This window comes from Palaemon carinicauda, chromosome 40, assembly GCF_036898095.1.
Source record: "Palaemon carinicauda isolate YSFRI2023 chromosome 40, ASM3689809v2, whole genome shotgun sequence".
Lineage (NCBI taxonomy): Eukaryota > Metazoa > Arthropoda > Malacostraca > Decapoda > Palaemonidae > Palaemon > Palaemon carinicauda.
The window spans coordinates 46,576,453-46,589,284 of record NC_090764.1 but is presented as its reverse complement, the minus strand read 5'-3'; the positions used below and the strand labels follow the sequence as shown (position 1 = coordinate 46,589,284).

Genomic DNA, 12,832 nt, shown 5'->3' with positions numbered 1-12,832 from the left:
AAAACAGCTTTTAGTGTATTTAAATATTTTTTAAAAACAGTCTAGCTGTACATTACACAATCAGAAATATACTGTATTTTTCCACGTGCAAGACGACCTTCAGGTAAGATGAGATCGAAAATTAAGTCAAATTTTAAAGAATTTGAGTCATATCTGCTGTATAAGAAGACTGGTAAATTACAAAACCATAAGTGCATAGGCTAGCTTTTGTTGTGTACTTAAAAATCCGAAATAAATTAAAGACATTTTTATATCATGCTTGTGCTAAACATGCAACATAAAATAAGAATACTGGTTTGTTTACGTTTCATCACCGATCATAACGAACAAACAAACGTATGTACACATCTGTGTATAAGTTAGCTTTTGCAGCAACGGATATCTTACCAAATATTGGTTATATAATAATAATGATATTGATTTTGTTTTACTTACTTTATCCTTACTAATTCGAAATAAAGAAAATAAGAGCGATTTTATATCAAGTTTTTCCTAATAAATGCTGCCTATAACAGAAAATGTTTTGTTTATGTTTCATCGCCAATCATAATGAACAAGCAACCGCATTTACACATGCAAGTGATAGCTAACGATACCAAGAGCTCTTAGTAAAGATGTTTTTACAAATATTTTACTTGCCGTATCGCTAAAAAATTTTACAAGTAGCATAAAAGTAAAACCATTATTGCATTTAGTAAACAATAACAAATACAGCTAATGACAGTATGATGTGACAAAGAAGATGGTGCTTGATTGGAGGAAGAGTGAGGATATATCGTATCATGGTGGATTTTCAATGAAAAATAAATATGCTAATCTAAATTTGATTACTGCCGTTATTAATGATACATTAAAATTATCGAAAGTTACTGAAAGAGAAAGTTAAAAGGCTGCTGAGAATGCAGCCATAACTCGGTGTTTAAATTTTTTCAGCTGATTTTTATATTTACAGAATTTCAGGTATATTTGCTTTTATTTTAACAAATTCATATTTAAATTACCGGTAATAATACAATAATACCAACAATAAAAATAAAATAAAGATGCATGGAATTTATAGCAGGTAAAAGTACTGAGCGTAAGCTGGGTTAGATAAGCCTAGGCCTACGGTAGGTCTCAAACTTCACCTACTGTGTATAAGACGCAGGGCGAATTTTTTTACCCAAATTTGGGGAAAAAAGTGTGCCCTATAGGGCATCAAATACGGTACTTTTTTGGTTTTTCCATGCTCACCACTAATCAGCAATCTGTAAAAACAGCACCTGAATTCCTACGGGTTTGCTGTTGTTGAGACAAGCAAGTACGTTAAGATAGCCCAATTGGCTACAAGGTATCAGTTGGTTGCTTTGAAAAAGTTCCTAATGAAAACCTTATGTGTGCATATAATACGGTATATTTCTCTCTGAGTTAGTTGTGAAAGGTATGCTTACACAATTTGGAGGGAATATTGGTTGCCATTGCACTGTAGACTTGAAAATTTAATTCTTCATTTAAGTGTTTCTCAGTAACTTAGCATTTCAAGAGAATTTTCATAATTTTATTTTTATTTTTGATATTTTAAGAAGTAGAGATGTATAGGGTCTTAATTACAGTTTCATGCTTGATACAAGGTATTTTGTTGCCATAATCTCCATATTCATGGCAGATAAATAATCTCTGCTACATTTTCATATATAGAAGTAGTCTTTCAACTAATTTCAAATACTGCTTGAGAATCTCATGTATTTTTGTTTAATTTTTATGCAGAGTAATTCATCTGGGGACTTGGAAAAACATAGTGCTGAGTGTCTGGTTACTTTGTGCCAACATCAAGATATAGAAGCTTTCAGTAGTGAAAATATTTTACTTATAGACAGCAAGGTCTATATAACTCAACATATTCAAAACATGGCAAAGACTAAAAGTGTAGCACCTTTTGTTTTGTCTTTCTTCAGAGGCTATATTAGGTATGTACTTTGTTTATTGATTATTTTTTTTACATTGTTATAGTTCTTAATATGTATAGTAAAAGGCTTTTAATTTTGTTGGTCTAAATTATCTATTCTTAAGGACAGCTCATAAAAGATTTGTTTCATCACAAGTCCATCACTCATATAGCCTATGCTAGCATTTTTTACCATTGCATGTCCTCAGGAATTGGATTCCTGCCTACATGAAAAATTTTCATTTGTGAGACAGTACGTACCACACTTGGAGCCCTAGGTACCTCTTACTTATTTATGTCAGTGTTAACACCTTATCAGAATACTTTGGACTGCCTGACATGAACATAGTCATATACTACTGATCCTTAAAGGCCATATATCTTATTAAGGAGGGCATCTCAGCCCCATTAAAACAATTTTTGGGGGGGTTAATTCAAACTCATACTACTTTTTTGTTTCTTGATCGATTTTTTTTTATCTGAAAGAGAATTCTATTGTTGTTGTTATTGTTGTTACTAGCTAAGCTACAACACTAGTTGGAAAAGGAGGATGCTATAAGCCTAAGGGTTCCAACAGGGAAAAATAGCCCAGTTAAGAAAGGAAATATGGAAATAAATAAACTATGAAAAGTGTTAAAGAATTAAAATAAAATATTTTAAGAAAAGTATTAACATTAAACCAATAAAACGGATTTTGAGCAAAGCAAAATATCTATTTTTGGGTGAAATAGCCATGTCGTCCTGATGGAAGGTTCCTTTAGGTAGCTTTCTAAGGGATATTTTGCTATAGTGATACTCCCAGAGAATTAACCATAGGTCGCCAGAATTCTAACTCCTGGCACGAGTATCCTTAATATATCTTGCATAATATCAGGGGACGTATTTTTTAAATATTAAACTTAGCCGGTGAATAAATAAATAGCTGACGTCTCCGACGGCCCGACAGATTCCAAAAAACTCGCGAGCGATCGCCATGAAGGTTGCGGGTGTGCCCACCAACGCCGACTATCGGCCAGATACCGCATATACTTCTCAACCACTCCAGTTCTTCTCTGTCGGTGTCACCGACAACATTGGTTCCGCTCGCTCTAGACCTCGAGTTTTCTACCGAATTGGTGAAGTACTTTGTTTTGGGTTTTATTGGCTTTCGCTGTGTTGGTGTGTTCCTTCAATAAAACTTGAAACCTTTTTTGCTTTTTGTTTTTTGTTGATGAACTTGGATTTCCTTTGGATTTTCTCTGGTTTTTCATAATGGCTGACCCTTCTCCTGTATATCGCAAATGTGCGAAAGATTGTAACAAACGTCTTCCGAAAGCCTCTATCGACCCTCATATTGTTTGTGCTAATTGCCGGGGTAAATCCTGCCAATTAGGAGATCGGTGTGAGGAGTGCGTGGTTTTGTCGGAATTCGAGTGGTTAGAGTATGAAAAGTATACTCGTAAGCTCGAAAGAGATAGGGTGAGGAGAAGCTCATCTAGATCTTTAGAATTTTCCTCCTCCCATGCCCCTGAACCTAATCCTTCCCCTGTAGTGGTAGTTTCTGAACCCCCTATTAGCACTCATGAACCTTCAATGCGCGATATGTTTTTAGCTTTTCAAGCATTAGGTGAGAAGGTTGAAACCTTAGCCTCGGACAGGAACCAGCTTATGTCCGATGTTAAGTTGTTAAAGAGTCAAAGTGGTAAAGTAGAAAATCAAAGTGGTAAAGTGGAAAGTGCGCAAAATGTATTTAGTGTTGCGACCGAGGGTTTGTCTGTTCGTGCTTGTCGCTCTCCTAGTCCGAGACCTCTTTCAGGCTCACCTGCACCAGGGAGAAGGAATGTCGTAGGACTTAAGGGAGCGAGAGGTGTAAACCGACGTACAGACGTTCCCTCTATGGTATCAGACGTTTCTCATCAAGAGCGTCCTTACCATAAGACGGGGGAGACTAAGTTCTCCTCGTCTTCCGACGACTTACCGCATAAGAAACCTTGGCGTAAGGTTTCTAGACCCTTAAAGCGCAAGTCAGTCCCTTCAGGACAGGTCCAGCGTCTTGGCTGAAGCCATTGGGGCAGCTCTGACCACTTTCAGTCATCGGATGGCTGTTCGCCTGTTAAGCGAAAGCGTGACACGGAGTCCGAGGGTCTCGTTTGGTGCGATGATTTGCATGCACAGACGTTACCGACGTCACGGCCCGTTCCGACTCCCGTTGACCCGAAGTGGATTGTCCTGCGGGACATGCAGTCTAAACTTTCATCTTTAATGGAGGTTTACGAGCATGAGCAGGTTCGTAAAGATCCTTTGCTTGCGGTTCGCCAGTCCGACAAGCGTGACTCTGGCCTTCAGCCGCCTAAACGAGTGTTTTCTTGTCCTTATGATGTTAGCGCTAACGTTTCTAGTGCTGTTAAACGCGATTCTGATCGTGTTCCTCGTCATTCACGTCAATCACGTGACGTGGAGCCCCTTTTGCCGCAGTCTCAAGGTGACGTTCAGCAGCTGTCGCCGCAGCCCTGTACTGACGTTCGTCGGCTGACTCCGTTGCCTCGACGTGACGTTGAACGTCTGTCACCGCAGTCGGGTGTTGTTTTTCCTGCTCAGACCCTGCAGTCAATGCAGTCTCGACGTGATGTCGAACGGCAATCTACTCAGGCTGTTGTTGTTTGTCAGTCACAAGACTTTCAGTCTTTGCAGCCTCGGCGTGACGTCGTTACCTCAGCTGTTGCTGCGGCTCCGTCGCATGTTGACATAGCCTGTCAAGCGTTGCCGCCTCGGCATGTCTCTCCGTATCGCGAGACTCGGCAGTTGTCGGATGAAGTTCCGTCGGATGAGGAAGTCGTTGATCCCCTTCCTACTGATGTTCCTTTGGGGACTCTTTCGGATGGAGAAGAGCCTAAGGTTGCTCAGCCCTCTCTTGATTTTAAGAAGATCATGCTTATCTTTAAGGACCTTTTTCCTGATCATTTTGTTTCTGCTGCTCCTCGTTCGCCCCCATCGGAGTTCACGCTGGGCCTAGCTTCTTCGACTCCGTCGTTCACAAAGTTAGTGCTCTCTCGCTCTTCTAAGAGAGCTTTGCGTTTATTGGGCGACTGGTTAATGACCAGGAGGAATTTGGGGAAGTCAGCTTTTGCTTTTCCCCCTTTCAAACTGGCTTCTCGTGCGAGCGTCTGGTATGACACGGGAGAAGTTCTCGGCTTGGGAGTGCCTGCCTCTGCCCAGGGAGACTTCTCAAGCCTCGTAGACTCTCCTCGTCGTCTGGCCATGAGACGCTCGAAGGTTTGCTGGTCCTCTTCAGACCTAGATCATCTCCTCAAAGGAATTTATCGGGCCTTTGAAGTTTTCAACTTTTTGGATTGGTCGCTGGGAGCCTTGAGTAGGAAGATCTCGTCAGCAGACCGTGATGTCTCTGTTCAAATTATGTCCTGCATGGACAAGGCTATTAGAGATGGCTCTAATGAACTCGCTGCTACTTTTACAGCAGGAGTTCTTAAGAAGAGAGAGACTCTTTGTTCTTTCCTGTCTGCAGGTGTCACTCCTTGTCAAAGGTCAGAACTACTCTTTGCGCCATTGTCTTCTGCCCTGTTCCCGCAGCAGCTGATTAGAGATATCGCAGCGTCTCTTGTACAGAAGGATACTCATGATTTGATGGCCACGTCTGCTCGTAAGGCTGAACCTTCGTCCTCTTATGTCAACAGACCTAAATTTGATACTCCAGCGACAAGGTTTATCCCGCCCTTTCGTGGCAGAGCTCCCAGTAAGGGAGGCTCTCGTGCCGATAGTAAGAGGGGTAAGAAGAGATGATCTAAGTCTGACTGCCCACGTCCTCAGACAGCAGCAGGGGCCAGATTGACCAACTTCTGGCAGGCCTGGGAGAAGAGGGGTGCAGACCGGGAGTCTGTTTTGTTGCTAAAGGAGGGTTACAAAATCCCTTTTGACGGAGACCTCCTCTAGTGAATGATCCGATAGACCTCTCTCCCAGGTATCGTGAGGAGTCGAAGAGACAGGCATTACATCTGCAGGTGTCTCAGTTGTTAGAGAAGGGGGTGAAAGTCTCGGACCTTCAATCCCCAGGTTTTTACAACCGTCTCTTCCTAGTTCCAAAGCACACAGGAGGTTGGAGGCCAGTGCTGGATGTCAGTGCTCTCAGCGTTTTTGTTGTCAAAACAAAGTTTACGATGGAGACCACCAAATCCGTTCTAGCAGCAGTCAGAGAGGGAGACTGGATGGTCTCTCGACTTGCAGGATGCGTACTTCCACATTCCGATACATCCAGACTCTCAGCCGTATCTAAGGTTTGTATACAGGAATGTGGTGTACCAATTCCGAGCACTGTGCTTCGGCCTCAGCCCTGCTCCTCTTGTTTTTACGAGGCTCATGAGAAATGTAGCAAAGTTCCTACATTTGTCGGGGATCAGAGCCTCCCTGTACCTGGACGACTGGTTACTCAGAGCGTTGTCCCTTCATCGCTGTCTGCAGGACCTACAGTGGACTTTGGATCTTGCGAAGGAGTTGGGCCTATTGGTGAACATAGAGAAGTCTCAGCTGACTCCCTCCCAAACGATTCTCTATTTGGGGATGGAGATACAGAGTCTAGCTTTTCAGGCTTTTCCGTCTGCCAACAGGATCGAGCAAGCTTTGTTCAAAGTCCGTCTCATGCTAGAGAAAGACCGTTGCTCTGTGAGAAGCTGGATGAGTCTCCTAGGGACGCTGTCATCCCTAGAACAGTTTATCTCTCTAGGGAGACTTCACCTACGCCCTCTCCAGTTCCATTTAGACTCCCATTGGAACAAGGAGAAAACTTTGGCGGCGGTCTCAATTCCGATCTCCGAACCAGTCAAGACTTGCCTGGCCTGGTGGGACAGCAATATAAGACTTCGAGAAGGTCTGTCTCTGGCAGTCAAGAACCCAAACCATGTGTTATTTTCAGACGCGTCGGATTTGGGTTGGGGGCCGACTCTGGACAGTCTGGAATGCTCGGGTCTTTGGGCGGCAGACCAGAGGAGCCTTCACATCAACTGCAAGGAGCTGTTGGCAGTCCATTTAGCACTGACGAGTTTTGAGAGTCTGCTTCGAAACAAGGTGGTAGAAGTGAATGCGGACAATACCACGTCCTTGGCTTACATCTCCAAGCAAGGAGGCACTCACTCTCACGCTCTTTTCGTCATCGCAAGGGACCTCCTCATCTGGTCAAAAGATCGAAACATCTCGCTTTTGACGAGGTTCGTCCAAGGGAAGTTGAACGTCTTGGCGGACTGTCTCAGTCGGAGAGGTCAGGCGATCCCTACAGAGTGGACCCTCCACAAGGATGTGTGCTAGAGTCTTTGGATGACTTGCGGTCAACCCACCATCGATCTCTTTGCGACCTCGCTGACCAAAAGGCTCCCGACTTATTGCTCTCCAGTCCCAGATCCAGAGGCGGCCCACATAGATGCCTTTCTGTTGGACTGGTCTCACCTGGACGCTTACGCCTTTCCACCGTTCAAGATCCTCAACAAGGTGTTGCAGAAGTTCGCCTCTCACGAAGGGACCAGGTTGACGTTGGTTGCTCCCCTCTGGCCCGCAAGAGAGTGGTTCACAGAGGTACTTCTATGGCTGGTAGACATTCCAAGGAGTCTGCCTTTGCGGATGGATCTCTTACGGCAGCCTCACGTAAAGAGACTTCATCAGAGCCTCCCCGCGCTTCGTCTGACTGCCTTCAGACTATCGAAAGACTCTCAAGAGCTCGAGGATTTTCGAAGGAGGCAGCTAGAGCGATCGCGAGGGCTAGAAGATCCTCTACCATCAAGATCTACCAGTCGAAGTGGGAGGTATTTAGAGATTGGTGCAAGTCCTCCTCTATTTCCTCCTCCAGTACCTCTGTAGCGCAGATTGCGGATTTTCTCCTGTATCTGAGAAACGGTCGCTCCCTCTCTGCATCCACCATTAAAGGCTACAGAAGCATGTTGGCTTCTGTTTTCAGGCATAGAGGCTTGGATCTTTCGAATAACAAAGATCTCCAAGACCTCCTTAAGTCTTTCGAGACCTCTAAGGAGCGTCGTATTTCAACTCCTGCTTGGAACTTAGACGTGGTCCTACAGTTCCTAATGTCAGACAGGTTTGAGCCTTTAAATTCAGCCTCCCTGAAGGATCTTACCCTCAAGACCCTTTTCTTGGTTAGCTTGGCTTCGGCTAAAAGGGTCAGTGAGATCCATGCTTTTAGTAAGAACATCGGCTTCTCGACAAATAAAGCTATATGTTCTCTTCAACTTGGTTTTTTGGCCAAGAACGAACTTCCGTCTCGTCCTTGGCCTAAATCTTTTGAAATACCTAGTCTTTCGGAGATCGTAGGTAATGAAGTTGAAAGAGTGCTGTGCCCCGTTAGAGCTCTTAAGTTTTACTTATCTAGAACTAAACCAATACGAGGTTGTTCTGAGGCTTTATGGTGCTCCGTTAAGAAGCCCTCATTGCCCATGTCTAAGAATGCGTTATCTTACTTTGTTAGACTTTTAATCCGGGAGGCACATTCTCATTTAAGTGAGAAGGATCGTAGTTTGCTTAAGGTCAAGGCTCACGAAGTGAGAGCGATAGCGACTTCGGTGGCATTTAAGCAAAATAGATCCCTTCGAAGTATTATGGACGCGACCTTTTGGAGGAGCAAGTCGGTGTTCGCTTCATTTTACTTGAAAGACGTCCAGACTCTTTATGAGGACTGCTACACACTGGGTCCATTCGTTGCAGCGAGTGCAGTAGTGGGTGAGGGTTCTACCACTACATTCTCTTAATCCCAATATCCTTTTAATCTTCTCTTGAAATGTTTTTAATCTTGTCTTGGGTTGTACGGAAGACTAGGAAGTCTTTCGCAATCTTTTTGGTTTGGCGGGTGGTCAAATGTTGTTTCTTGAGAGCGCCCAGATTAAGGGTTTTGATGAGGTCCTGTTATAGGGGTGTTCGCCCTGGATATAACAGCTCCTGGGAGTCTTTCAGCATCCTGAGAGGATGGCTGGGCTTCGTGAGGAAAGCGGACTAATGAGGCAGAGTAATCATCAGAGTCAGCTTCCTTACCAGGTACCTATACTTAAGTTTGTTTTTATGAAATATTTGTCAAAAACTCTTGAGCATATACGCCTTTATTGTGATAATACTGGTCTCTACCCACCACCATGGGTGTGAATCAGCTATTTAAATATTCACCGGCTAAGTTTAATATTTAAAAATGATATTTTCATTATAAAATAAATTTTTGAATATACTTACCCGGTGAATATATAATATTAAAGGCCCTCCCTTCCTCCCCGATAGAGACCCTGCGGACTGAGAAGAACTGGAGTGGTTGAGAAGTATATGCGGTATCTGGCCGATAGTCGGCGCTGGTGGGCACACCCGCAACCTTCATGGCGATCGCTCGCGAGTTTTTTGGAATCTGTCGGGCCGTCGGAGACGTCAGCTATTTATATATTCACCGGGTAAGTATATTCAAAAATTTATTTTATAATGAAAATATCATTTTTGATACGACACATAGCAATCTTCACCCCGAATAGATTTAACTCTTTGAGGGGGAAGAGTGGTGAACGAAGGGGAGCCATTATCAAGGTACCCGTTGGATCCCCTCCCTGTACTACTACGGCCCTTCATTCCTTGTTGCATTTAAGTAGGAATAGCCGCAGATAGAGTAGTTTTGGGTGGGGTCTTTTCAATAATAAGTTTTTTTTTTTTTTTTTTTCCTTATAAAGAAGGGGGGGGGGGTGTCCATCAGGACGACATGGCTATCTCGTCCAAAAATAGATTTTTCGCTTTACTCAAAATCCTTTTTTTGGCCTCGGCCATGTCATCCAGATGGAAGCTTACCAGAGAATTAACTTGAAAGTACTATATCTGTGGGTTTGTACAAGTGCCTTTACTTTGAATGAATTCCTTATATGGTCTCCTAGATCTTTATATATATGACATTACCATTATTTGTCATATCCGCTAAGTTTGGAACTAACCTAGGGCTTCCTGCCCCCTGCAGGGAAATTGTGGACTTCGACTATAAGGATTCAAAGTTTGCATTTCTGTATGTACTTGAGGGAAACTTCTTTCGAGATTACCTGGTTGTTCTTTGGAAATTCTACTAACAAGGTATTTATTTTAAAGAAAATAGAAAGGCTCTAGAATCTTTTACTGAAATTCTGAGGATAAAGAAGACACAGAACCATTTTTTGTTTTTATTTTCATAACCAAAACAAAATATATCAATGTATCGTGAGAAGGAATCTAGCCTGCATATATGAACTTCCGGGTATATTTATATTTTTAACCTGTAAGGGAAGAATATACTTATATTAATTCATTTGTTAAATGTCATACAATAATGTGAAATTAATTTGTTTAGTTTCACTTAGATGTTGGATATGCTTCAACACTGTGTACAAATGTTCACACGGCACTGGTGGTATTGGTTAGATTCTGCACCTATATAGAACAATCCATAAATCACCATAGTGATTTTTACTAAAAGGTATTACACTTGAGGGTGCTAACACCTATTCACCCGATACACTGTTGAGTCCCAAAACAGTCCACTGTTCATCACAGCATTAGACGACAGGTTTTATGACACTACCTGCCGCCACCACAAGTGTTTTATCTCATGCACTTGCTTCGCATAATGTTTATAGAAGACTCTGGATGATTTCCAACCCGTATATGAGCGGAGCCTATCAAAGTCCATGTGTTGAAAGAAGTTCAACGAAGAAGCAACTTTTCTTGGATTTTGACCTGCGGGTGTACTGTCAGGATCCGCTCTTTGAATAAAGTAGGTGAGTTTCGCCCTGAGTTGTTTTAGGGATAAGTTTGATCCTGAGGTTTTGCCTCGGAAGAGCTGTCCCTCCTTGAAGTCTGAAGTTCTTCGAAGATAGCCCTTAGACACTCTACTGGACATAGAGAGACATCTTCCTTCAGAGGGCAGATTCTCCAAGGACCTCACCTATTGGTGGGCAGCTCGTTTTTGGCGAGAAAGGTAGGATAAGGGAAAAGGTTCAGTTCTCCCGCTTCTGTGAACTGAATATGGCCTTCATTCCTAGATAAGGCCACTATTTCACCAACTCTAGCCCCTGAGGCTATAGCAAACAGAAATATCACTTTCTGTGTTAGATCCTTTAGGGTGCAATCCTCATTGTTCATGTTCGAAGCGTAGTGCAAGACTTTGTCCAATGACCACGATCTGACTTTGGAGGGGTTGCTGGTTTGAGTCTAGCGCATGCTTTCAGTATCTTATTGAAGATTTCACCTGAAAGGCGTAAAGAAGAGGTCTAGTCAAAGCTGACTTACACGCAGTTATTGTGGTGGAAGCCAGGCCTTGTTCGTTGTTGGTGGATGAAGAAGGAAAGGCAGAAATCTTGATATTTCTGTCGGTTTCCTTGTTTTCACGAAGGAAACCCACTTCTTCCAAGACGATGCACATTGTCTCCTAGTTGAATTTGACTTGTATTCTTCTATAAAATCGATCTTGTCTTTTTAGATCCCAAACCTTTTCTTGGCTGCTAGGGTGAGAAAATCATGAGATGTAGGTTGTTGGTTCTCGAGGATGAAGCGTAAACAGTCGACTTCTGAACCAGTTGGGATAGAACTGGGTTCCGTAGAGGAAACAGCTTCAGTTTCAATTCTAGAACTAGAGGGAACCAATTGCTTCTGGGCCATTTGAGGGCCACCACTGCTGCTGTTCCTCTGAAGGATCTTAGCTTGTTGAGGACCTTCAGCAGGAGATTGGTTGGTAGGAACAGAAGCATGGGGTTGAGCCTTGAGTAGTGAGTGTCCTTTGGGATGGTTACTTTCTACCCTTTCAGGACCACAATCCCCCCTTCTGTTTCCAGTAGAGTTCATGATGGATCATCTGACATCACTGAAAGCCCAGACCTTGGTTGCAGAGGTGGATGGGATATTGGATAAGAGGTTACTTGAAGTTGTTCCAGGCAAGTCTCCAGGTTTCTGCAGTCAGCTCTTCCAGGTGGAGAAGGCAACCTGGGAGCTGAAGACCGATCATCGACCTCTCTCCTCTGAACATGTTTTTCCTTTGAACTAAGTTCTGGATGGAACCGGTTTAGTCAATGCTGTCGTCAGAACATGAGCCTAATACTTTTGGTAGACCTGAAGGGTGTATACCATCAAGTGCCTATTCATCAGTCTTCTCAAAAGTACCTTTGCTTTTCCTTCTATGGTATACTGTAGAGTACTAGTTTAAACTTTGTTTTGGACATTTTACTGCCCCCAAGTGTTGACTTTGGTGTTCACCTTGGACCCATTCGTGAGGGATACGTCTGTTCCTGGCCTTCTTGGATAGGCAGTTTTTCACAGTATCGAGATTGGATTCTCATGTTTTGTCATGATCTTAGGATTGTGGTAAACTGGGAGAAGTTGATTCTCATACCCAAGCAGAAGTTTAAGTACATGGCTTGCTGATGGACACGGCAGCAGAAAGTGTGTTTCCATCAGGTGATTGCATGAGCAGGCTCAGGGAGACTGCATGACTGTTCCTGTCCAAGACAGAAGTACTGTTGAAGCTTAGCACTGGGAGTCTTCTGGGTAATTTCTCCTAGTTGCAGAAATTTGTTCCACACAGGCACTTCCAGAGATCCTTTCAGTGGTGTCTGGAGAGTTACTGGTCAGCCGACAGGGATCCCCCTTTACGTCCTATTCCAGTGGGGCAGGAAGTTTGGGTTGAATTTTCCTTGTGGGTGGACGAGAAGAACCTCACCAGGGGAGTTCTACTCGACTCTCCGCCTCCAGATATGCAACTGTTCACAGATACATTGAAGGAGGCGTGGAGAGCACACCTAGACGACCTGGTTGTCTGGGGGTGTTTGGACTGAAGAAGAAAGCTATCTTTACATCAATGTCCTTGAAATACAAGGAGCCTTCCCCCAATCTGCTAACTCTTAGTTGAGGTCCCAAGAACTACCTGTTGATATATCC

At 43.3% G+C, this 12,832-nt stretch overlaps 1 protein-coding gene across 1 annotated transcript in view; it reads left to right on the top strand.

The window, feature by feature from the left end:
- The window catches only part of LOC137631754 (HEAT repeat-containing protein 1-like), a 622,900-nt gene that overhangs the window by 422,085 nt on the left and 187,983 nt on the right, over positions 1-12,832 (top strand). Inside the window, exon 7 of the mRNA XM_068363681.1 lies at positions 1,747-1,946. Within this exon, the coding sequence (XP_068219782.1) occupies positions 1,747-1,946 (200 nt within the window). The remainder of the gene's footprint in view (positions 1-1,746; positions 1,947-12,832) is intronic.